Source organism: Enhydra lutris, unplaced genomic scaffold, assembly GCF_002288905.1.
Source record: "Enhydra lutris kenyoni isolate GAN:26980312 unplaced genomic scaffold, ASM228890v2 scaffoldscaffold14, whole genome shotgun sequence".
NCBI lineage: Eukaryota > Metazoa > Chordata > Mammalia > Carnivora > Mustelidae > Enhydra > Enhydra lutris.
The window spans coordinates 20,000,418-20,027,557 of record NW_019154098.1 but is presented as its reverse complement, the minus strand read 5'-3'; the positions used below and the strand labels follow the sequence as shown (position 1 = coordinate 20,027,557).

Sequence of the window (27,140 nt, the reverse complement as noted above, 5' to 3'; positions counted from 1 at the left end):
AACTTTCACCGCTATTCAAGTAAACCCTGTTACTAAGCACCGAATGCTTTCCAGGTTCTCCTAAAAGAAGACCAAGATTCCCATGTTATTGGAGGCCTGGAGCCCGGCACTGAATATGAGGTTTCGCTCTTGGCCATATTGGATGATGGGAGCGAGAGTGAGGTGGTGACCGCTGTGGGGACCACGCGTAAGTGTCAGTCTGGCCGAGGGGACTTCACCAGTGGCCGCCATCTGTTCTGTTACCCTCCCACCCACTTGGTTGCCTGCCCATCCACCTTATTCCTGCCTACAAGGCTTTAATTCCTCTATGTCCCCCAGAGTTCTTCATTTGCCCTCACCTTTAATGACTCCACTGCGTGTAGCATATGAGAATCCTAGGCAATCACCCTAAAGGCAGAGACCGTATCTGTCTTGGTCACCATTATATCCCCAGCACCTAGCATAGTGCCTGTTATATTTTAACTGTGCAATAAATACTTGTTGAATGGACGGATGGATGGGTAAAATAATTTAAAAGTGAATAAATGAGTGAACAAATAAGCCGAGGGCAAGCATGTCCAAGAGCTTTCGGAATTTCCCAAGTCAATCTCGGTTCCAAGAATCTTGTATAAAATTCACTCGCTGATTCATTCATCCCTTCATTTTTTAAATATGAGGTATTAACCACATATTAAATTTTCTTTGATGAGGTTCCCTGGAATCAGACTCTGAGACAGAAAATTGCAGCCAGAAGGTTAATTGAAGACTGTAGTTGGGAGATACATCTGTAAGGAAGTAAGGATGGTGGGATGAGGCATAGGGAGAAGCTAAAACTGAGGCTTTGGCTAATTCCACGAGGTGTTCTGGACCTGAGATGACCCTCCGCAGTTGTCCCCAACTGTGTCAATGGGGGTGAGCCTTTGTATCCCCGCATCCCCAGTCATTGGAGGCAGACCATCCCCTGACAGAGTCTGTGACCTCAGCCGGAGGCTGTTCCCAGAGCTCTGAGCCACTGGCAGCCAGTATTCCAGAAGCTGGTGATGAGTGAGCAACCCTGAAGAGGGGCTCTGGGAAGAGAACCACACAATTGCTCCAATGTGCCGATTGCCCACGGCGTATACACGACTCGGAAGATATGCATATGCTCTTCCTTGGTGGTCTTGTTTGGCAGCCCTTTCCCAGCATGATCTACAGCACTGTTTATTTTCCTTCAATTACCATGGTTATGCCCCATTTCACAGTAACCGGGAGGTTTCACAAAGATATATGTGTAAGTCAAATGTTCATATGAAGGCTGGTATCTGTGATTAGAAACATTCTCTGTGGGTTTCAGTTTCGTTACCAGCAAAAGAGGTAGCACGTCTGCTTTATTGACAGCTCGTTTCTTCTTTCTTGCAATCAGAGTCAAGAGGTTGGGAGGAGCAAGTGAGACAATATAGGGGAAATTTTCTCTGAAAACTATAATAGGCTCTATGCAAATGTGCAGTTACAATCATTACATAATTTTGAAGTCATGAATATTTTTTTAGTTGACAGTGTTTGGACCGAACCATCTACGACCATAGCCCCCACCAGACCTGTGACGTCAGGTAAGGACAAATGGTTTGTCCCCATTTCCCCATAAGAAGTTTGATTTAAATAGAATTTATGTTATCCCAGTTTTATTTATCTTATATTATTATTTAGGAATGGTGCCTTCCCATTCAAATTTCACTCCTCTCAGAACCTCTCAACCTCTTCTCAGCCCTAAATTCCAATGAGTCTTGGGACCTCACTGTGACATCTCTACCTGTTCCATCTTTGTTTTGGGTTCCTATTTAGTCTTTCAAAAGATGTTCACAAACCACAGCACAGGAGTCTACCCTTCTCTAGATCGCAGTGACTTCTATTGCTGTCTGTTGAGAATTACTCACATCATGGTGTCCTTGTATTTCGGTGGGTAACTGAGACCTGGCTGGTCTAATGGGCTTCCCACCTCAGCTACTTTCTCTTTCAGCTTAACTTTCTCCACCTCCCCCATTTATGAGACACCTTCCAACTAGTGGTCACAGTCAACTAGATGAAACAGAAATTTGATTATACTATTTTTTCTTCCTACCTAAAACCTTTCAGTGGCTCTCCATCACACATCCATTCACTGATTCATTCATTTTCTAGTTAATCTGTATCGAGCCCTTCTTTAGCACAGTGACCCAAATCTCTTTATCATAACATCCAAGATCCTTCTGCTTTTCTCCTTGGATTCCACCACGTTTTTCAAGCTCTCCCATTTCCTCCTGCCATCTAGAACTGCTGGCTAGCCCTGAAGGTGAGACATTGCCTCCCATTCCCAATACCCAGTACCCTCCCCCAATTTTGCCTGCTAAATGTCATTCTCCTGTCTCCCCTGTGACTTTTACTATTTTTGTCAAGTGTTCATCCCTGTATATCTCAAAGGCCTAACACAATCTGGCATAAAGGGAACACTCAGTGAATGCTGAATGAATGGTTGAATGAAGAGAAGAAAGAGTCTTCTGGAGATGGACAGAGCGAAAGGAAGTCAGATGGTATAAATGAGGGAGCCAGCATCTCGGTAGAGGAGAAGGAGTGTGTCGGAGAGCATGGATGAAGGAGTTTGGACAGATATCAGAGAAAGGATAAAATCCATATGGGCTGAATGGATAGAGGCAGCCATGATGAGAAATGTGTGCTTTGAGTGACGAGTGTTGAAATAGAAATGAGGGAACAGGTGAATAGGATATATGTTGGATACTGGATCATACCCTGAAGCGGACCACATCTGGGCCCTCATTTTTGCTTCTCCAGCAGAGCACTGGTGGGAGGCGTTCATGGGCATGCTCCCCTGGAGGCTTCCCCTTGTCCAGGGGCTTCTCCCCAGGTCCCCTTACTAATATATGTTCATGTATACATACATACATACATATATACCTACATATACATATATATGTACAGGGATGATAGTTTTGAGGGGTCCATGATGCACCTTGGAAGCATCTCTTAAACTCATTTCTATCTGCTCCCGGTAGACATGATGCCCAACCTTCCCCACCCCCACCCCCGGCCATTAACCACTAAAGCTGAGTTGTTCTTCTTATGGCTCTGCATTAGAGAGATACATCAGTGGTATTTGTCGCCATGTCCACACATGGTCTCTAGAGCTCATTTTGGAATATGATGGGTTAAAAGTTCTTTAATCCTTGGTTGTGCTTATTCCAGTTTTCCGGACAGGAATCAGAAACCTGGTTGTAGATGATGAAACCACTTCTAGCCTGCGGGTAAAATGGGACATTTCAGACAGCAGCGTGCAGCAGTTAAGGGTGACCTACCTGACTGCTCAAGGGGACCATGCGGAAGAAGTGATAGGAACGGTCTGTATACGCACATCTACCTAGACATCACGCAGTTCCCCGACTAACAGACCTAACGAGGCTGTCCCCAGAGACCCGTGCAAGCTTGACGACTCATTTCTTGGTGACTCTACCATCTCCCAAAACTAATGTTTTTTCTTCATCCAAACTTAACTCCTGGTTTCTTAATGACTTCTCTAGCTCCAAAACTTGCTCTGCATACAACTTGCTTCAAATTGAGAAAGCTTCTGAACCTTGTCTCCCATACTGCTTCCGCTGCCTTGACAAGTCAATGGAGCACCAAAGCTGGGTCATACGTAGTCTACTGTGCCCTGTCTCTGTCTGTATATACTGTTGACCCTTGAACAACATGGGTTTGAATTGCACGGGTCTTCTTATATGTGGCTTTTTTTCGGTAAATACAATACAGTCTTGTGTATGTGTTTTCTCTTGTGATTTTCTTGATAACTTTTTTTTCCAGCTGACTTTATAGTAAGGATACACTGTGTAATACATACAACATGCAAAAATATGCGTTGATCAACTATTTACACAAATCAGTAAGGCTTCTGGTCAACAGAAGGCTATTGGTAGTTAAGTGTTAGGGGAGTCAAAAGTTATACATGGATTTTGGGCTGTGCACGGGCTCACCAGCCCTAACACCTGTGTCGTTCAAGGATCAACCACACCCATATATAAACTTCTAACATAGAAACTTTTAATATATACACATATACTAAACTTCTTTGCCCTTGGGAGTAGGATTAAAGTTTCTTTGCAAAGCATGCATGAAAGGTTGTCTTTATATAGTTGAAGTGTTTCCAATGGGATAGTACCCATTAATGCATAGTTATGTTTTCACTGACATCAACTCATTTTCAGCAGTTCTATAGTCATTTCTAACTTATTCTTAAATATGACTGTTTCCCTAAGGGGGTTTGGATTGTTATATGCTGAGTTTTCTTTGTTTCATTTAATTTGTTTTTCTATATTAGAAACCTGAGTATACGTTGAGTCATGGCCTTCCCGTGTTTTCTTAATTTACACCGTATCATTCCTTTTATTCAAGAACCTGAACATTCAGGAAATGAGCTCCCCATCAGACCAGACCAGTCTGCATCTAAAGGAAATTTTTCTTTTTAGTCATGGACTATGCCTTATTTAACCTCATTACTTGCATTTCTTGTCCCTGCTGCATTATTTTGAGACACTCTAGGAAAGACATCTCCAAATTCATTATTGCTCAAGAATAACACTATTATCCTTTGTTTCTCTTCCTTAAGTATAAAGCCTTTGATGGAAAATTATTTTTATTTATGTGCTTCCATAAATAATTATTTGAGCCCAGCTTTGTCTCAGGAAAGTACTTAATTTCAGGCTGATGGAGGACTTGTTACAGAGCACAGTGATATTCTTGGGAATAGTCACATCCACAGTGAATAACCAGAGAGTCCATGAAATTGGTCTGGGGGTACTTTTAGAAAGTTAAAAGACACTTAAATAAAATAAGTTGAGTTATAAATTCACCTAGATCATACATTTAAATGACCCATGATTGAAAAATTCAAAATAAAATTGTACTTAGCAATGGTAACTAGGGACATAATTTGGATATTTAATTTTCCCTGTTATTGTCCCGTATTTTAATTAGGTCCTAAAAATGAGACCCATAAAAACTTCCCAGAATAAGAGTTTTGGTTTTTGTTTTTTGTTTCTACTCTTTCCAAGGAACATATTAAGCTTCTTGCTAAATTATTCTTGCTAATTTGGAAAGACACAATTTAATTTCATGCATGCACTTGTAAGCTATACAAGGTAAAATAATAATAATATTTACTTTGGGTTGTCTCTAGATAATATTACCTTTGCTAGTTTCTTTCATTTCACACTGTTTATTTTGAAACACTTGGACACCTACATGAAGGGAAAAAAAGATCAAAGGTCTGAAATGCACATGTGCCCCAGTTAAGCAAACCCTTCATAAAAATGAAAAATATTGATAAATTTGTTGGTGATTATTTGCTGTGCAGAAGTGTTTTTGCTAAACTGAAGAAAGTACTGTAGAATTCTTTAATATCAAGCTCTTCTACCAAATCCCACTTGAATTGGATTTGTACACATTTAATTTACATGCATCTTTTCAGGGACCCAACTGAGGATTAATTGAGAATTTCTATCTCAGTGCTTAGGAAAGGTTACTTCTACATAAGTGTATTATTGTATTAGAGACAGAAAGTAGATGCATCTAGATTTAGATTATAAAACAAAAATAGGGCAGGCAATTGCAGATCTGTAACAAAGTCTAAAGGCCTTGAACTCCCAACACCAAAGGAATATCTTTGATAATGCATGACAGACAAAGGCAGAGAGCTAAAGCACATTATAAAAGTGAGAAAGGTGTTGTGTCCAGATAAGAGAAATGCCTCTTACCATCTTACCACATTTTCCTTAACTGTAAAAGCTGATTAGATTTGCTTGAGGAAATGATCAAGTGAGAGAATGGTGTTATGTCTGTAACATTAGTAAACCAAAGTAAAATTTCAGTGTATAGAAAACAAGGAGAACTCAGTTTCCTGTTCCAATTAAGTGAAGTATCCATATATTTTCTTTTTTTTTAATGTTATTACAGTTTTTTTTTAAGATTTTATTTATTTATTTGAGAAAGAGGCAGTGAGAGAGAGCATGAGCGAGGTGAAGGTGAGAGGGAGAAGCAGACTCCCCATGGAGCTGGGAGCCCGATGTGGGACTCGATTCCGGGACTCTGGGATCATGACCTGAGCCGAAAGCAGTTGTCCAACCAACTGAGCCACCCAGGCGTCCCCTATATTTTCTAAACCTAATCAAATCTGCCAAATATTTGCAATAAAAAGCTTTTGACCTTGGAGAAAGTAAAGCTACTTGGTCAGCAATGACTTTGCCCTGAATTTGTTGTCAGTGTATGGAGGTCACACACTTCTTTATTTGTAAAAGGCTGATCAGGATTTCAGACTTTTCTAGAGCCTAGATGTCAACATCCATAACCACGACCTGAATTCTGATTTGCAAGAAATATTCCAGAACACATAGACTCAGTGTGTGGCTCTGTCTCCTATGAGATAAGTTGACATTGCTACGACATCCAAGGACATGATCATTTTTTTTTCAGAAATTTTGTTTTATTGTATTTTATAAAAATATTAGTCTTCAATAGATTGAAATTAAAATAGCAGCGCCAACGTTACCCAGCCCCCTATCACAGAGAGTGTTTGACTCACTGTCTAGACACAGTTTTATAAGCTGGGAACACAATGAGACGCAGGGAACCCTGTTTCTCCTGATGGGATCCAGGCTGCTCCGAACAGCTTTGGGCAATAATGGAGCCAGACATGAAGTTCCATTTCTAAAAGAAAATTTAAAATGTGAAAGTTCACTGGTGAGATTTGCATCTCATTTAACCATAAAGCATCTTTTATAGAATTGTTTTATAAACAAAACCGCCATCTGCTGGGATCTCCAGCATCTGTTTTTAGTAAGAGCCCATCTTTACCCTGCTCTATGCAAACAAGCAGAGGCCAAGCAGAAGGAACGTTGCATTCCCCAAGAGGAGATTTGCATTTTATTCTTGGAAATGAATATCATTAGGGTAAAAACATTCAGATGGTGTAGCCACGTGCAGCAGGGTGTAGTTGTTAAAGCAAGGCTCAGGCTAGATATTCAGGATTCCAAGATGGCTTCTTTACTCAAAAGCTGTGTGGGCCTCATATGTAAAATTTTCCCCCATATGTAAAATTTATGTAAGTTTCCCCCATATGTAAAATTTATGTAAGGTTACTCCTTACCTCAAAGTGTTGTGGTGAAGAATGAGTGAATTGCTATATTAAAATTCTTAGGGTAGCACCTGGTGCATAATAATTGCTGGGTAAAGGCTGAATATTTTAAATCACATCAACTACTTCCTAGCTAACTCAGTGATTTCTCCAAAACAGCTCTACTGATTTTCAGAATTCCACGGTCTAAATGGGATTGGTTCCAAGCTCATGCATTTCTCAGTTTGAGAGATGACCTTATTTCAGGAATATCAGCATGGGTGGTTTGCTAAACGGGCAGCTTGGACCGAATGCCCGGGCTCTGTGCTTCAGAGGAGTTATTTAAAAGAAGTGCCCTAAAGGAAGCTACACTGATGGGATAATAATGAAGTCAGGGCAACCCCTGTTCTTCCTTTACCTGTCCTTAATGCCAGGCTTATCTAACTCATTTGAGAATAAAGCAGAGCTCTTTAAAAAAACAAATAAACAAACAAACAAACAAACCACCACCAACAACAAAACACAACTCCCTTCCGGTCCACATCAACACACCCCTGTAGGATATTTCAATATCCCTTTCATCCAAGGAGTAAAATCGTACTAATTCATTATAAAGTCACCTAATTCAGACTTTCTTTTTAACAGAGTATCTTAGAAAATTGCTTTTAGAGCTTAACAGTATCTTAGCAACAGCTCCTTCTGGGTTCAACTCGAGGCTTCCTAGGGCTTAGTCCATGATTTATAGGTCTCTTCCCTCATCCAGAAGTAGACAGCGCAGCCCTTTTCCTGCTGGCATTTTACCCAGGCCTGGAATCAAAAAAGCATCTCCAGCTGTCCCAGTCTTGTGACTCCTTTAAACACGTTTGGGTCAGTTCTTAGATCTTACTTAGCACTTTTCCAGCCATGATTAAGTTCCCCAAATGGCCCTGAGGTGTGCCAGCGTCTGACTGCCGAAGCAGAGGCAGAAAGTCTTGTGGTTTTAACATTGCGAACATGTGGCTTTTCTGGTCCGTGTGCTCGCTGGAGGTTACCAGAATGTGCCCCATGGAGCCACGTGGCGTGTTATACCGATGCTTGTGCGGTGTGGACCCCGCCCCTGCCCTTCAGTTTTTGCAGCCATGAGAGGTAGAGTGATGGTGATTTCAGATTGAGGAAGACCTTTCCTTTCAGAAATAAAAAAAAGCTGCCTCAGTTTGTAGTCTTACTGGGAACTATGTTTTGCTCTGCAAAAACGCAGATTTAATGCCTGGTTCTGTTGTTCCTGGCCAGCTTCCATTCTTTTCTAAAGTGCTGGGATTCGATTATGTCTGAGAGAGTGAAGAAGGGAAGGCTGAATTTTCTAGAGGATACTGAAGTAGAATAAAAAATGATAAGCAGGCTGGGCTAGAGAATGAGTCCTCCTAAGCTACAAACACCTGCTTTCCAAAGACATGATGATTCTCACTTCTGGGTACTTTACAAATGCTGAAAAGATGCTGCGAGACTATTTCTCAGAGCCTAATTGCTTCTAATTTAAACCTGCTCTCGAGGTTATAAGCTGAGGGCTGCTGTGAGGGCAATTCCAGACAAATGCTTTTGCACGGATGCCTATTTTTTCTCATTGCTGTTCAAGCACATTGTCTTGCTTCTGGTTATTTCCAGGTCCCCAGAGTCCTGCTCCATTTGAAGACCAACAGGAACAAAAGTCTTAACTAAGACCGGGGTCCTTTGCTTTTCTCTTCAGGTTATGGTGCCTGGAAGCCAGAACAATCTCCTTCTGAAATCTCTGCTTCCCGATACCGAGTACAAAGTCACGGTGACTCCCATCTACGATGATGGAGAAGGTGTCAGCGTCTCTGCCCCGGGAAAAACCTGTGAGTGAAGCCTTGCCCCCGTGCCTGCTAGGTGACTAGCTCATTAAAAACGCCCAGTCCCTACAATGTGCCCTGAAAACCACAGTGTGGTGTGGGGGAAAGACCAAAAGAGATTGGGAGGCTGAAAAAAATCTGTTTGAATCCTCTGTCCACCCAGGCAAGCTGTATGAATTTGGGGGAGGCGAGCCTAGCTGCCCTGGGCTGCAGTTTTCTCGTATGTGAAAGCAAAGACTTAAAAAACTATGCGTTCCTCCTCCAGCATCTAATTCATCACAAGTCCTGCCGATTCTCTAAACTGTGTCCTGCGGGCCGGTCCTCTTGTCTTCCTCTGACACTCCGCCCTGATCCACGCCTCACTCTCTGTCGCTAAAATGAGCGCTTCTACTCTTGGATCCTTCATTCTCCTCCCAGCAGCCTGAGAGGCTTCTCAAAATACAAATTATCTCACGGCAGGCCTCTGTGTCAAGCCTCCCGATGGCCTCCCATTGGCCTCCCATTGTACTCGGGATAAAATCCAACAGCCTTCCCGTGGCCCTGCAAGGTGCTCTAAGACCTGGACCCTGTCAATTCCCTCCATCTCACCCCCTAACAAGTGCCCCAGCCGTAAAGTACCCACTTTCCTGCTCTTCCCTGGACACCTTAAGCTTGTTCCTGCCTTGGGGCCGACGTACTGGCTCTTCCTCCCACACAGAATATCCTTCCCCAGATGTTTGCCTTTTGGGCTTTTTCTCATCATTTTGGCTCCAGCTCAAAATCACCCTCTCAGACTTTTCTGACAGACTTTTCTGACCACTCCCTGCAAAGTAGCTTCCACTCTCCAAGCCCTCAACCTGTTCTTTGGTTGCTGTTTTGTTGTTGTTGTTTTATCATGTTAAGGCACCAATGACTACCTGGTATTTTCTTGTTGACTCATGTATTTGTCCATAGTCTGTCTCTCTTCCTTAGAGAGCAACATCACGGGAGGCCAGGACCTCATCTGTACTGTTTGCCTTTACATGCAAAGCTCCTGCAGTGCTGGGTGACACGGAGGGAGCGTCACTCAGTGTTTGTTTTGGGGGAATTGGCCGTGACAGTCGAGCGAGGAGTGTGTACCTGGGAGCACGCTTTAACCCGTTGGTTAAAGGCACTACAGAGTCTTAGCTGTCTTCATTGCTGTGTGGTCGTCTGTACTTGTGTGAACTACACCAGAACCCAGTGGCTTCAAATAGGAACCATTTTATTCTAGTGCATGATTTTGTAGGTGAGGGAATTAGCCCAGGCTTGCTGGAAATTCTGCTCCATGTGGTATGGATTAAGGTCACCTGGTGACTAGGTTGGTCTAAAGGATCCAACACAACTTTACCCACATGTCTGGCATGTAGGTCGGGACACTTGGAAGGCCGCACTCAGCTGAGCCTCTCTCTCGATGTGGTCTCCACGCCTTGCCGTGTGCTGGTTCCAGCAGGAGAGTCATAGGTCTTACTTGATGACTCAGGACTCTAAGAGCAAGAGTTCCAAGAGGTAGTGAGTGGAAACTGTCAGGACAGTTAAGGGCTCTGTTTGGCCCTAGCCCAGGGTCACTTCTGCTGTAATCTGTTGGGTGAGGTGTTCACAGAACCCACCCAGATTTGAAGGAAGGGGGTTTAAAAATCCCGCAACCACCTTTAATCTACCGTAGTCACCGAACAGTTATACGTGACTAGGTGCAAAATGGTGGCAAGGCCTGAATTCTGTGCTTGGGCACTTAAGTGTGGGTTTTTCAAGGAAGTGTACAAGTCATTAAAATTCTGTAGCTGCTGGTTTCAAATAAGTGTAGTGAATTCTCTGGTTTTGAGTCGGTTTTGGATTATTTTTAACACTCTAATGTTCCATAAAGTTACCATAAACCCTGCCACTGTGGAGAGGGGAGGGGAAAAGGGGGAAGGGAGGCAATGGGAAGGCAAAGGGGCTACGTCTAATTACTGCTCACCTAGGCTCAAAGACCTATTTTTAACTGTCTTATGTTAAAAATTAACATAATATGGGGGCGCCTGGGTGGCTCAGTGGGTTAAGCCTCTGCCTTCGACTCAGGTCATGGTCTCAGGGTTCTGGGATGGAGCCCCGAGTCGGGCTCTCTGCTCAGCAGGGAGCCTGTTTCCCTCTCTCTCTCTGCCTGCTTCTCTGCCTACTTGCGATCTCTCTCTCTCTCTCTCTCTCTGTGTGTCAAATAAATAAATAAAATCTTTAAAAAAATTAACATAATATGTAAAACTTCCATGATGAGCAAATATATGCACTCACACAAATAAAAACCATGTAAAGACTTTTACTATAGAACTATGACTTAAATCCTATTGCAGAAATATCACCACCTATAACAATATCTATATAGTAAAATTATTTCCAGGTGTTAGTGGATGGTCTTCCCATTTTAAGCCATAGTCAACACAGCTCCATTCCATCAACAGTAACAGAAATGATGATGATGATGGTATCTGTCCGCGTGCACAATGGTTTACAAAAGGCTCTCCACATCGATGGCTTAATGTTTTGATAAAAAAAATTGGTAAACAACAATATACAGTTTCAAACAATGTAGGCAGTATGAAGATGAAAGGGAAAAAAAAATCACCAGAATCTTCCTTCCTCGAGTTACCATCATTACCACTGGGCATGCACCCTTGATATTGCTGTACAAACATACTTTGATAGTGGAACACAGTGGTATGTAGACAGAACTGTTTAATAAACACGATTCAATTCAGTTTCACTCAAAATAAACTGAAGAAAAGGAATGAGAATGACCTTCACTGAACTACTGATCTTCACATAGAAGTGTTTCACCACAAGAATTTACTTTCTATATATTTAATTTTTAGAACAACCCCAGACTCTCAAAATCGCACTGTGTGTTAATACATTTTTACTTGTAAATATTTTTAACGTTATGGGACACTAGCTTGGATTTTGTTAACAGTGTCTTTTGTTAAGATGGAAACCACACTAAACCACTGTTTTTCCTTTTCTCTGCTCAGTGCCGCCCTCTGGTCCCCAAAACTTACGGGTCTCAGAAGAATGGTATAACAGGCTGCGCATTACATGGGATCCCCCATCTTCCCCCGTAAAGGGCTATAGGATTGTCTACAAACCTGTTAGTGGTAAGTAATGCTTCATAAAAAAAAATATTGTTACCATGATTAGGCATCTGAAATGGTTTTCAAGATAAATCATTTTTGTTTTGATTTTCTGTCTATCTTTGCTTTTATCTTTAGTTTCGAGAAGTGGGAAGGGCCTTACCTTGTTTGAAAAAAAAATTTTTTTTCCTTGTATGGTCAGTGTTAGGGTAGATATTATCAGAACAATGAAGTCATGACTGCACCTAAAAAATAACTGGGCTCGTTTATGAGCAGAATTCATCCTTGTTATGTACCTAACCTAGGCGCCCCCCATACAAGGAACCAGTCAAAGGACACCTTGACTAGGTGGGAGTAGGAAGCGTCTATGGCTCATTGGATATGTAAGCCCTAAACATTCAGAATCTCTAATTTCTAATTCCTCTTCTACCTCTTCTTGGATTAGTAGGAAAAAAAGTTGACTGACTTCTTGGCTTAGTAGGAAAAAGTTGGCTTACCAACTTCTTAGACTCTTTATTTTGGAAACTTTATTGGAAAATGTATAAAATTTGGAAACTATAAAATGCAGCAGACCCCTCAGGTTGTGGCTATAATAGGCTTTTCCATCAGCCTCTTAGTCGTCTTGATGAGGGGATCTCTCTCTCCTTACCTGCCACATCTTTCCATCCTGAAAGCAGGAGAATGGCACAAACCGGGGCGATCGTGGCCTTGGTCCATATGTCTGGAGAGACAAGGCACTTGTTACACTATTAACTCCTGACTTTCAGCACTTCTGTGAAGTTTAAACAGAAAACTAAAAATAGATATTAGAGGGGTCTTGTCCATTTTTTGGACTTGGGCCTTTGACTCTGATTATTCATAAGAAAGAGCTTCTCTAATGGTGTTTACTGATTTGGCAAGAAAATTTAAAGAGTATTCTTTGGACCATGAAAAAACTCTTTCTGCCCTCGAAGAGCACACAAGGCTCAGTATGTCATCTCAGATGTTGTTCTTGCCTCTGGGACACTTTTCAGCTTTTTCTATTGTGTCCTATTATCCAGGCCCATACAAGTAAAATACCCCTCCTCCAATTTCTCCAGACAAACATCTCTATGAACCGAAAATAAATTAGCAAGAATATATCATGGACGCATTGGCCAACTCAAGACTGATTCTTTGCGACCCATCACCAATTTTTTGGTTGTTTTTCTCTAGGCCTGAAGCATGTGTTAATTCATAAACAGCCTTGCTAGATCCATGCTTTGGACCATTTTGTAAATATTTTTCAGATTCTCTGAGGGAAAATAGCTTTGTTTTAGGCCAGTGGTTGTTGACTAATGCAGTTTTGCTGCCCAACAGAGAGATTTTTGGTGGCTACAACTTGGGAGGGTAGAGGGCTGCTCTGGGCATCTGGAAGGTAACATTAAGCATCTTAAGAGTCACAGTACCTGCCCCTACCACCCCAGAATTAAGAATTATCCAGCCCAAAATGTCCATAGCACTGAGGTTGAGAAATCTTGCTCTAAGTCAAGTGGAAGAATTGTATGTGGTCATTTGAGTTAAGATTTTGGTGCATGAGAAAATCACTACTGAGATAGCATGTACATACAGAAATATAGAAATACATTGTTGGAAGGGGCTTCTGAAGTAGAGTAAGGAGTATTTTAGGAACTTGTTAGTAACTCAAGACTGTTAAAGAATGAGCACAGATGGGGAAAGGCAGGAAGTAAATTAGTTTGTATGGAACTTAGCAAGGAATGTTTTTAGTGCTAAAGCAAAGACTCCACTGGGCTGAAAAAGTGGTGAAAATGTAAGGACCCAAAGAAGCCAGCTGGTCAAGGGCCTTGGAATAATAGTGTCATCTCTTGGTTCTGAAAAATGCTAAGAGGAGAGGATAGGACTGATAGTGGTAGCAATTATGCTGAACCCCCATGTGGCAAAGTACAGCATATTATCCATAAAATTTGCTGCTACTACATCTTGCATGCCTGCTGGGGACAAGGCTGGGTGTCTGAGAAGGAATAATTGGGAATGACTTCTTCAGTATGCCAAGTGCCCCGAAGCCTAAGGCAATGTAATCACTCCACTGTGAAGGCCTTACAAAATGGCACACGGTAGACTGTGAGGTGGACCAGCTCCTCTCAGTAAGCACTAGAGAAAGAACTGCATTTGAGAAAAAGGACTAGATCCCTAAAAAGAGTCCTAGCATGGTGTGTCAGTCTCAGAGCCAGTTCAAATCCCAGCTCTGCTGCTTGTCTTTTGTGTAATCCTGGGCAACTGAAACTCAGTTGAACCAGTCCTATTCCTATCAGGAGTATTTCCATTTTTCCATATTCCAGTGTAACTGAAATCACTCTTTCTCCCTTAGTTGCTGGCCCGACCCTGGAAACTTTCGTGGGAGCTGGCATTAATACCATTCTTATCACAAACCTCCTCAGCGGAATGGACTACAATGTGAAAATATTTGCTTCCCAGGCCTCAGGCTTCAGTGATGCCCTGACAGGCGTGGTGAAAACTCGTAAGTCTGGTGTCCTGTTGCCTCAGCCTCTGCATGTGGTTTTGCTGCTTTGCTTTCACTGTAACTCAACCCCCGCTTCAACTTGGCGGTTGGTTTTTATTTTCCTCAGCATTACCCTTTCTGGACGGTGTTTCATGGAAAGAAAGGTGTGCGCCTCACTCAGGGCTGTAGCTCAGCGTCCTGGTTGGCAAGCCCAATGTCAGAACCTGCCATTTAAATATACTTGATGGTGGCAGATAGGATTTCCTTCTGCAAAGTCTCCTTGCATTTTTCATATTAGGTGAAATTTTCCAACCAGTCTGTAGCCTGATTGGCCAACGCCAGTCAAAGCTGGGCCAGAGGCAGGGGAGGGTGGGGGAGGTTTGCCTTTTCAAAGGGGAGTCTTTGCCCCTCCCCCCTTAGTGAACACGCACAGACACACACATACACATATGTGTATCTACACAAACTACACACACAGACACACACTTGCCACCCATAAAAGATACAAAAAGGACTTTCTTCTGTACCTTTTAAGGGTTTTCACGCTGTCTGCACACCATCTGGGACTTCTCACTGGCATAGACCACATCCAGACACCCATGGTATAAGGCAATGTTTTCCAAACTCCGGCACGTATGTTCCATATTCCTCATGTTTGTTTTCCTTCCACACCATCTGTTTAATGTATTTCTCTAAATCGACTTACATTTTTTTTAACTTAAATACTTTTCAAAACTCACATAATTATCCTAAACAGAAGACTGGTATTTTTAATACACATTAAAGATAATACACAAATAATGGAAATAAACACAGTGAGGCTGTGTGCTCATTAAAATCATGCTGAGTGCTCTCAGCTATGCATGTGCCCCACACCTGAGAAGGAGAGTCAAAAGGAGAAACCTTCAATCTGCCACATTTTAGTTGTCACCTTGAGCAAATGACTTAACTTCTCTGAGGTCAAGTTCTCTCAACTCTAAAATGAAGATAACAGATTGAGAGGCTTGCAGAAGTAAAGGGTAACATGTTGGCCCTAGGGCAAGCACTCGTGAATAACCATTATTATTATTATTGTAATGATTGTGCTTTATATCCTTGGCCCATAAGTCACTCTCAGCCCTCGCCAAGTAATTTATCTGATGAATGGAATGATGCAAGAATGGGGCATATACTGAAGCAGACCCCAGGCCACCGACATGTTAGATAGAGCCAGCCTTTACATCCAAGGAGGCTTCCTGAATCTTTTTTTTTATGGATTATTTTAAGACCTTAAAGGCTGGATTATAGAATCCACTTAAATCTCAAAAGAAATAGTCTGTCTTCATCAGATCCATTTTGGCTTTGGCCTGTGGTTCTGATCTTGTCCTTGGCTAGTGAAGTGATGCCGTTCTGGGCACTGGGGTGTGACCTCCAAGGGATTTTCCTGTTGTTCTATTAGGAACCCTTGGAGCCGCTAGAATCCCCTGCGTATCTTCCCACTCCCTTTCTTCCCTTCACTGGCTTATCTTCATTTTCCTTTCTAGATCACTCTTTCTCTCTGGGCCACCTTTTCTGTCTCTATGATTTTTTGTTGGCCTCTCTTCTCCCTGCTCTGCCTTGTCTCTTTCTGTCTCTTTTCTCTGCTTCTCTCCTTCTTCTGTTCCATCTCTCTTCTCTTCTTCAATAAATACATTGGGTATTCAAAATATTTCTTCAAAGAGAGTATTGAATTATTTTATATTCTGTCCTTAAAGTAAAAATTAGATGGACTTCTCACTTCTTTTCTCTCTTTCTCCCAAGCAAAGTAAAAGCCCATACAATGCAAATAAATTAATTTGAGGTGTTTGTGAAATTCAGCATGATGACATAAATCATCAGTGATTTCCTTTTTTTTTAAATGGAACAGGAGGGCTTATTTATTTGGCCTTGGGAAAAGAGGTTTTCTCTCTCTGATCTAACAGAAAAGAACAATGTGAAGATGTAATTTTGATTAGACAAGATTATTTTTACCATCTTGAAAAATAATTTTAAACTATTTTGATGATATGAGGTAGCGAAGAGAGAGTGAAAAAATAAGAGAAAATGATGTGGACAAAAAGAGGTCATTAGAGAAAGGAAATACTAATTTTCTACTTTTCTGCTGGGGTCTAAATGATAAACACTAGATATTTACTGCTTTCTTGTATTAGAGAAACATTATTTTTATTGCTTCCCCCAGATAACTTTTCTGTGGGTCATTTTTGTATATCACAATATTCTGTGATGAATAGGAATCTGTGTATTTTTTTATAATTTTAATGTGTTAATCTTTCATTTTTACATTTTCAAATGCATGTTCATCTCCTTTAATCATGTTTTGAAGGCCAGTCTTTATGAAACTGCTCCTGTTTGAGTAAGACTTCCTTTTTGTCAATTTTCTTGTCCCTTTTATTTAAGCTAAAGCTATCTCCTTCAGTGGTTGATAAGTGCACATGGTATTTAATTTTTTATTATAAAAGTATTATAATACCAACTAGTTCCATCCATGTCATTGCAAATGGGAAGATTTCATTTTTTGATGGCTGTGTAGTGTTCCATTATATATCTATATACCACATCTTCTTTAACCATTCATCTGTTGATGGACATCTAGACTCTAAGCAAAAATAAGTCAATCAGAGAAAGACAATTATCATATGATCTCAGCGATATGAGGAATTAGAGAGGCAGGGCAGGGAGCCGTGGGGGAAGGGAGGGAAAAATTAAACAAGATGGGACCAGGGAGGGAGACAAACTACAAGAGGCTCTTAATCTCAGGAAACAAATTGAGGGTTGCTGGAGGGGAGAGGGTGGGAGGGATGTGGTGGTTGGGTGATGGACATGGGGGAGGGTATGTGCTATGGTGAGTGCTGTGAATTATGTAAGACTGATGAATCACAGACTATACCCCTGAAACAAATAATACATTATATGTTTTTTAAAAAGTATATATTAATTGTGGCATATTTAAAAAACACAAATAAATAAAGAGGGAAGATTAAAAATCACTCTGAATCTCACCATCCATCACATCTGGTCTGTTCCTCGTGAACAGATATTTCCTTTTTTGTTTACAAATATCAAACAGACCATATTATTCATAATGTTTTGCAACTGGTCTTTCCAGTTATCTTTTGTGCCCTAATTTACTGAGTTGATGGATTTCCCATCACCGGCTATGGGAATTCGGACTTGGGGACATTTGTGGCATTGTCTGTAGGGTGATATAGGCGTGCTTCTGTTTCATTCCAGTGTTTTTGGGTGTGACCAATCTTCAAGCGGACCAGATTGAGATGACCAGCTTGTGTGCCCGGTGGCAGGTGCAGCGCCATGCCACTGCCTATAGGGTGGTGATAGAGTCACTCCAGGGTAAGTGCAAGCCTGATTTTGTCAGGCCCTCGCGTACCCGGTTCTGTGCAAATCTCTGTGGACAACAGGTACGTAACATTAGACCAGGGCCCTCTTCTTGAGGAGACAAGATTATATTATGGACGCAGGATAGGGAGTCAGAATGATTAGGTAAGCCAACCCTTTGACCTCTCTAAATGATCATTTTCTCATCTGTTTAATGGGTATATCCACGCCGATCTTGTGGCATTCTGTAAGGCTCAAGCTGAGATTAAACCACGTGAGACACTTGCAACGGTGCTTTGCACACATTAAGCTCCAGAAAAATGTTAGCTGCTGGGCGCCTGGGTGGTTCAATGGGTTGAGTGTCTGCCTTCAGCTCAGGTCACGATCCCAGGATCCTGGGATCGAGCCCCGCATAGGACTCCCCACTTAGTGGGAAGCTTTCTTCTCCCTCTCCCACTCCCCCTGCTTGTGTTCCCTCTCTCTCTCTCTATCAAATAAATAAATAAATAAAAATCTTAAAATATATATATATATATATGTTAGCTGCTATTAGTAGTAGGAGACACACCCCCAGGACTAACACTCAGTAGAATTATATGGTGCTATTGTTTTGGTATTTACTCCATGGGGATCTCAGTTTACTTTGAATGTTTTTCTTACTGACTCTTTTTATTTTGGGGGATAGTTGGTGAACAACTAACTCATTCAGGAGATGGTTTAATATATTTATGCCCTCATGGGCAGGTTTTCCAGCATTACCTTTCTCAGGTATATCTGTAATTTGGGACTTATTTTAAAGTTGAAATACTAAAAATGTCTGCTTTTTTCAATTACAAGTTTTAAGAGCAACAACAAGAGCTTGATCCCCAAAAAGTGAGTTTTTAGGGACTGTTAATCCTGTTTTCACATTATCAGCTTGGATAATATTCAGAAGATGAGAACAAATAATGAAAATTACTTTGATCCAATTTGTATTAGCAGTAGAAAAGATATATCTTGTTATTTGTTGGGGGGAATCTAGAGACACTGGAGAATCCCAAGTGATTCGTCTAATCTTCCAAATTGAGTAATGAAATTGGTAAAAAAAATTTTCTTTATAGACAAACGATCAGGGTTTCCTCATTTAAAAAATCAGGAGGAGCTAATTTTGGGGTCTAAAGGGGACTGGGCTCAGTAGCCCATATCTTGGGTATAACTACATCCAAAGTACAGAAATCTCACTTTGGATCCAATCCAGAGAGTGGAAAACACAGATTAGTAGAGCGGTGAGGGCACTTAGAAATACAGGGAGAATGTGAGACTAGAACATAAGCAACACAAGGAGAGACTCCTGCCAACCCCAGCCAAGACAGTGTCTCAAGAGACGTGCTAAGCCACTAATTCCTTGATTCCCTGTGTGTGATCCTATAAGGATCCCTTTAGCATGGCATGACTAAACATACAGGACTAAACATACAGGAGTGGCTTTATTCTGGAATAAACAGTGAGTAAGGCAAAGTCAGAACAAGTCATGGGGATTTTGTGGTTGTATTTAATATGATTCATGGGATGTTTAAGCAAAAGCATATGAAAATCATGCAATTGTTTGAGAAACAACTATAAAATCTTGAGCTATGTTTCATATATCTTTATAAAACCAGTTAATTCACATTTTCATATAGAAGGGTTGACATTTCATGGTATTTGTTAGGCTTTTAAAAAAAATACTAAGGATAAAAATCACACTCCCAAACTATCCCACAATTTTTTTAACCTTTTATATCATTTAAGAAGTTGAGATGAAGGGACCTAGGTTCCTACGGATGTTCATTGTCTTTCATAAAAATTACATAGACTGACAAAAAGATATATCAAAACTGCCTCTATCAATGGAATCCGTGAGCTCTGTAAGTCTTTTTTAAATTAAATGTCTTTAGCATTTTGCAAACTAGCACTGGGATTTTTATCAGAGGATATGACGGATAGGTCTGATAACATTGATCTGGTAGTCTAAAACCTCAAAAAGCTCTTTCTGAAGCCAAGACCTTTGTTAGAAAAAGAATAAAAATGAGTCCACATTTCCTTCTTATCTTCAAGTGAAGATAACTTGTACCTCGTCAGTGTTATTTCCAGGCTGCCAAAAACCTCTTCAACTGAGCTTTGATAGCCTCAATTAAACAAGAATGAACAAAGTGCTGCTCAATTGATTTTTCGTCAACATTTACAGCTGGGAGATTTACGAGCCCAATTAGCTTACATCTCATCCAGCCAGTTGTCTAACTGAGTAATATTAATTAACGGACAGCAACAGTTTCTAATTCACAGCCTCAAAGAGGGGTGTTAGGGGTAGGGAGAGCAGTAGGGAGTAGGTTTAAATATTTTAACATATAGTTTAGATCATGGAATAGTCTTCCGACTCTTGAGTAGAGAAGTACTGGTTGCATTTCTTTTCCTCTTTTTTAACATTTTGACCTCCTTCACCAATTTCTTCTACAATACTCCCCACCCCCAACTCCTGCCTCTGGCAGCCAGGAATCTGTTCTTGAGCTTGATTTTAGGTTGAGTTCCTTTATTTAAAAAAGAAATGCAACCTTTATCCTGACTGGTGCCTTGGAGGACTTCTGGTCAGATGCAGATACTTCCATAGAGAGAGGAGTTTCCGAATCCCCTTTGTTTTAACTTCGTAAACCACCCCCCCCCCCCCCCCCCCCCCCCAACCCCTCCTCCCCCGCTCCATATGCTGCCTGGGCAGAAATGTTAGTCCTTCCACTCCAGAGGAGACATAGAAATGGGATCTAATTCTTACAAATGAGAGAGAAAAGCTTTGTTTCAGAGTGACCTATTTTTGAATGCTTCTGACAAATTCCTACTGTTTGACAGGTAAATTTTTCCATTTATTTCTCTCTCTCTCTCTCTCTCTCTCTCTCTCTCTCTGTCTCTTTTAAACATAGTCCCCATGGTCTAGTCATGTGCATTTGTATTCTGAGATGAAGTCAGTGGAGAGACCCCTGTTTTAACCATAACTGCTGGTCAACTTCTCTGGGCTTGAGTTTCTCTAAAATTACTTTTTTTAGGGCTTTTATCTGAGATAATACCTACAAATTTCCAAGGTTTTTGTGAATGAAGTAGTCAGGCTGTATCGTTCAGATTTGTTTGTAAATGGTAGCAATGAAGATGAAAGGGAATTAGGCAAAGGGTCAATTAATTGACTAATACACTGGGAAGTTTGGAACACCAGGCCCATCTGGATCTAAGTGTTCAAACAATGCCATCAAGACTGAGTCTTGCTCTCTTCTGCTCTGTGCTTATGCTCAGCCAGATTCTTGGAGTTGGCCCCATTCACATTCAGAATGATACCCTCCCCACTTACAGCTTAACCAGTCTCTGAGTGAAAAGAGAGCTTCTCTTTCTCAATTATTCCAACAAAAGTCCAGGAACTGAGTCATATTGGCTTGGCTTTGGTCACACGTCCCTAAATTTGTCACTGAGTTCAAGGGCATGAAATAAGCCTACTGGTCAGACTTGGTGTCTCCCATCCCTGTTTCTGGAGGAGAAGAAGGTTGTTATTGAGTTCTCAAATCATAAAGACCAAGAGTGGGGAAGAAGAGATTCAAAGAAGGAGGAAATAGATGCAAAACAGGCAAAAACAACAGATGTCCTCTACTCACATAAATATTATGACTTTTTTTATAACCAAGAAAAAAAAAAGGAAGAAAGAAAGATTACCAGAAGGATGAGGTCCTTTCAGGAGAGACTGAAATAAATCTGTGTTTGAGTCACTCATCCACTTGCCAAATTAAATTGTGAGCTTTGGGTTAATGGTAGGACAGACCAAAGTCAGAGACTTTTGGCTGGTCTTGGGTAGCTTAGAACCCCATGAGACCCTCCATTGGTTCTGTTCTCCATTGGTTCTCCATTGGTTCTCTGGCATTCTGTCTCTTTCTCCAGCTATTTTTGAGTTGACTTGGCACCCAACGTTGGGTATAGCATTTCCCTTTCACTTCACATATTCAGATTCTACATGGTCCCAAATACTTTATTCCCTTCCTAATCTCCATAACTTGGTGAATTTCTTTCTAGACTGCTTAAGGAAGGTTTCAAAGGATGCTCAACTGTCTTCTGTCTTTGGGGGTTGAAATGCCAGTTTTGTGGTATCATTGATAAACAAGAATGACAGAATAGTGGAGGACCTACCTTATCAGAAAACAGATCCAAAGCAAAAGACAATATGAAACAAAACATATTCTCAAGATTAAGCTTTTTGAAGCAGTGACATTATGATTGTGGGTCAGGGTATTTGAGAGACCTGGGGACTGAAAATATTTATATCACAAAATTCCAGCAGAGTATTATAGATCCTGGATATTCTTTGCTTATGGATCTCAGTAGCTACTCACAGGGCATTTGGTGAGTCAAGCTGGTGGCATCATTACTTAGCAGAATAACAACACAGACAATGTATTTAGCCTTGCTTCATAAGAATGAAGGCACAAAACCAGAATTTCTTCCCCTCTTCCAAAAAAATAAATTGACTCCCTGCCTTGGGCACAAGGGGTTGAGGAAATTAGTCATCATTTGATCAGTCTAAATGTTTTCCTTTAAGGCAAAGCCATTAGACTTAAGTTACACATGCCAAAAGCAACATGGATAATCCCCATTCATGTAACCCCTCTTTGTTTTTATTGGGAATTAAAGCAATACTGTCTCCCAATAATTTTACGTGCTTATTCCAGTTCTCCAATGTTTTGAATTTTTTTTGTTGGTTTAGCAGTAAAATCCATTTATATTCTATTGTTGAGGGTCTATAAAGTGCGTGAGTATCCATGACAAATAGAGATGACAGAAAAGCACTTTCTAGAATTGATTCCTGGAGAGTTCCTGGAAGTTTTTATGGAGATGGATTAATATCCATGCCATAGAATGTCTGTTTTACAGGTGACTCACAAAAGCTTGCAAGAGGCTCCAAAGTTGTGGGTAAAGTTGGAAAGAAGGAGTTCGTGTGGGGTCTTGAGCCTAGGAACCACAGATTGAACTTGGACATGAGCAAAGCAGAGTGTAGGGTTTATAAACATTTTCTCACTTATCAAATTCCTGTCAAAGTGAAATGTAATATCACAAACACCTGAACCATTTTTTTTAATATTTCATCATTTGGTAGTATATATGATAGGACAATTTTTAAAGTAGACCTTAATTCATTCTAAACAAATATATTACTAAAGAAATTATATTAAACAAATATTAACAAATATTAAACAAATATATTACTAAAGATTACATTATAAAGTTCACTTTTGTAACTCCTTTGTAGTCTCAGTAATAAAAATTAAAAAATAATTAATTAATTAAAAAAATAAATTTCAAATTCCATTTAACAAGTAGCTTTAATTTATTTACATTTTTAAAAATCTTATTTATATTTTTTAAAAGAGGATTTTGTCCATAGACAAATTTTAAATGACATATGTCCTATTTGTTCTGATATATGTGTGTTGTAATAGATGTATGTTTTGTTCCAACATATATTAAAATATAGATTGAAACTTAATAGGTGTTATACATTTGAAACAGAAAAATTACTACTTGACATTTTTTATGTTTTGTACTGTTCTATTTTTAAGCTTTCTATGTTTTGTTTATATTTAATAAACTGCAATGAACATTTTGAAGGAATTCTTTTTAACCATTAGATAATATATTTAATGTATTCAATCAATGTAGTTTTTAACACAGGTTTTTTAATTCCTAGAGATAAAGCTCTGTAAGGCATTAAGTAGACAGATGCAAACTATGGGTGAAATAAATCTCAATCTAGAGCTTTTTATTTTTTTTTTTAAGATTTTATTTATTCATTTGAGAGAGAGTGTATGAGAAAGAGCATGAAAGGGAGAGGTCAAAGGGAGAAGTAGACTCCCTGTTGAGCCACCCAGGTGCCCTGCTGAGTTTCTTTTAAATCATGAATGGGTAGTGAATTTTTTTCAGTTAGTTTCCATGCTTCTATTGATATGATATGTATATTTATTCATATATTTTTAAAAAGATTTTATTTATTTATTTGACAGAGAGAGAGATCACAAGTAGGCAGAGAGGCAGGCAGAGAAAGAGGGAGAAGCAGGCTCCCCGCTGAGCAAGCAGCCCGATGTGGGACTCGATCCCAAGACTCTGGGATCATGACCTGAGCCCAAGGCAGTCGCTTAACCAATTGAGCCACCCAGATACCCTAGAGCTTTTTAAATAATTGTTCTTTTCATGGTAGTAGTGATTCTTCCTTTTAACCAACTATCCACGTGGTTAAAAAAAAGAAAAGAAAAGAAAGAAACACTCTATGTCAATGAAGAAAATCCATTTGAAACCCCTCCGTAATCAAAGCTGCCCAACAAGGCAGCTTTATCCTGTGGCGAGATAAAACACTGAATCATCAGGGACCCTTCTGTGATCTCTGCCAGCTATCACATTTGCTTAATTTCCTATGTACTCCACAGTTCTCAAACTGCTTTATTTAGAAAAACTGTACATGTGACTTCCACTATTTTATGATGTATTAGTGGAAATTACAGCCACATCTTTGAGACTGTGATTTAGAGTTCTGAATTCAGTTTCAATTCTGCTACTTAGCATGTGGACTTGATTAGGTGACTAACTTTTCTGGCATTCGGTTTCTTGTCTTTAGATTGGGGATAATTATACATTATAAGGATCAAATGAGTCGATACATATAAAATCTTTAGACTAGTCCTTGGCACATGACAAATGCTCATTAAATATTGGCTATCATTATCATTCTTTTTGTTGTTTCATGAAATGCACAGCACAGGACCTGGCACACAGTAAGCCCTCAGAAAATGATGAATATCCTTAATCCAGCTACCCTAGACTCCAGACCCAAGAGCCAGCACGAATTTCTCCAGGAAGGCAAAGCCATCTTGCTGTAAAGTAGCCAACAGTTAAACTGGGTCTACTCGGTTCTTTGTGCTTCTGCCATGGAGACTAGAAAGAGAAGGTCCTTTGTGGAGATGGCTGGATATGATTGCCTTTTGGGTAGAACAAAAAGAACTTCGGAACTGGGAGTTGGGAAACAGTTCTACAGAATGTACTTACTCAGTTATGATTTTGAAAGAATAGAAAATGATTTTCAGGGGTGCCTGGGTGGCTCAGTGGGTTAAGCGGCTGCCTTCGGCTCAGGTCATGATCCTAGGGTTGTGGGATCGAGTCCTGCGTCAGGCTCTCTGCTCAGCGGGAAGTCTGCTTCTCCCTCTGCCTGCTGCTCCCCCACTTATACTCTCTCTCTCTGTGTCAAATAAATAAATAAAATCTTAAAAAGAGAGAGAGAGAGAAGAAAAGAAAATGATTTTCAGAGTGGATCCAGCCTTCTCTGAGCTCCCCAGGAGTCATCATTGCCATTAAAAGAAATCATGAGTAACATTTAGAAAAGAAGGCTGGAAATTGGGCATTCTGGGGACTTCCTGGCTATCTCAGTGCCACTTCAAACTCTTGCCTGCATTTGTGGCAGCTCTGAAAATAGTCTGGACCCCTGGATGAAGCTTCTGGGATCCTGGAAACATACCTCTTCATCCACAGGCAGAACTACCTAGAGTTCTATAATCCCTAACTCCATACCTATATTTTCATTTTTTTTAAGTAGGCTCCACACCCAGTGTGGGGCTTGAACTCACCACCCTAGGATTAAGAGACTCATGTTCTCCTGACCGAGCTAGCCAGCCACCGCGCCATACCTATATTCTTAGGCCACTGCCAGGAAGGGCTTCTTGTTGCATGGTAGTAAGTTGTATGGGACCAAAAGGATATGTCTTTTTGTCAGTTTATAATTGGCTATCTGTTCTGGAGAACCATGTTGATAAAAGAATATTCTAGCTTTTTTTTAAAAATATTTTATTTATTTATTTGAGAGAGAGACAGTGAGAGAGAGCATGAGCGAAGAGAAGGTCAGAGAGAGAAGCAGACTCCCCGTGGAGCTGGGAGTCCGATGTGGGACTCGATCCCGGGACTCCGGGATCATGACCTGAGCCGAAGGCAGTTGTCCAACCAACTAAGCCACCCAGGCGTCCCAAGAATATTCTAGCTTTTAAAAAGCAAATATGCTCACCTCCACACCTGTCCAAAAGATCAATTATGACATGCGCACACAATTACATACACTAATAATTTTCCATTAAAGGGTTGATCTCAAGAGTCTTTTGTTCTCATTTTTGAACATATGAAAATGTGATTTTCAGTTATTTAAAAAAAATCAGTGGATGTATTAACTCTTTAGAAAAAGGTACAGACCTAAAAAAGTATAATTCGTCCTGTAGGCCATGCATATTAAGCATTTTAGAAGCAAATCGTCTACCGATAGCTGTTTTTAAAAATTTCACATCTGTATGTTTTGTTTTATTATAGACACAAAAAAGCAAGAAGCCACTGTGGGTGGAGGGACAACCAGGCATTGCTTCTATGGACTTCAGCCTGATTCAGAATATAAAATCAGTGTTTACACAAAGCTTCAGGAGATCGAGGGACCCAGTGTCAGCATAATGGAAAAAACACGTAAGTCAAGTGTGTCCTCTCCTGCTCCCTGTCTCCATGGACAAATAGTATTTTAGGCATCCTGTTTTGGTTCAAAAACTTTATTCCATTTAGAAAAATGTTAGCTTTTGCTGCCCAGGGATATCGGTAATACAAGTTTTCTTCCTCTTCTCCGGTCCCATAATTCACTGCATATGGCACACTGATGTCATCTGTATGGGTTTTTTCCATCCTCCATATGTCTCACAAAGGACTGTAAGGCCATATGATAGCAAAGGGCTTGAAACAATGACCTTTTTTGTGATCTATATCCATAAGGAACGTTTGTGGTATGCAGAGTGTGAAATGAAGTTTAAGGACCGGGTCCTGACATTCAAACAATGGCATATTACCACAGCTATGAGGCGGGAATGGAGCCAAGACGTTCCAAATGGCTGACCCTCAAGTTATTCCCTACTTAAGAGGCTCTTGCACTTTTTCCAAACTGGCTGCAGATCTGATGTACTGAAGGGAAAGGCAAAGTATAAAATTAAAACAAAGCACTTTTTACATGTTCTAAAGACCAAGGAGAGTGTGAACTTCTTGGAATGGATTTTAATCAAAGATTCCTGACGTAAAGGCCACTAACAGGAAAATGGTTTTGATTGTAGTGAATTCTGGGGAAATTTGTGTGCTTCACTCAGTATCTGGAACTTAGAAGTCCCTGAGGATTTGTATCTGAATAGGTGGTGGGTGATGGGTTTTCTTGG

General features: G+C 40.5%; 1 protein-coding gene across 3 annotated transcripts in view; it reads left to right on the top strand.

Moving 5' to 3' along the window:
- Positions 1 to 27,140, top strand: part of LOC111146694 (collagen type XIV alpha 1 chain) — a 216,773-nt gene that overhangs the window by 91,375 nt on the left and 98,258 nt on the right. For all 3 annotated transcript variants that reach the window (XM_022502358.1, XM_022502357.1, XM_022502359.1), the window contains exons 17-24: positions 55 to 187; positions 1,509 to 1,568; positions 3,196 to 3,347; positions 8,835 to 8,964; positions 11,958 to 12,080; positions 14,404 to 14,553; positions 17,785 to 17,901; positions 26,266 to 26,412. In XM_022502358.1, coding sequence (XP_022358066.1) covers positions 55 to 187; positions 1,509 to 1,568; positions 3,196 to 3,347; positions 8,835 to 8,964; positions 11,958 to 12,080; positions 14,404 to 14,553; positions 17,785 to 17,901; positions 26,266 to 26,412 — 1,012 coding nt within the window. The remainder of the gene's footprint in view (positions 1 to 54; positions 188 to 1,508; positions 1,569 to 3,195; positions 3,348 to 8,834; positions 8,965 to 11,957; positions 12,081 to 14,403; positions 14,554 to 17,784; positions 17,902 to 26,265; positions 26,413 to 27,140) is intronic.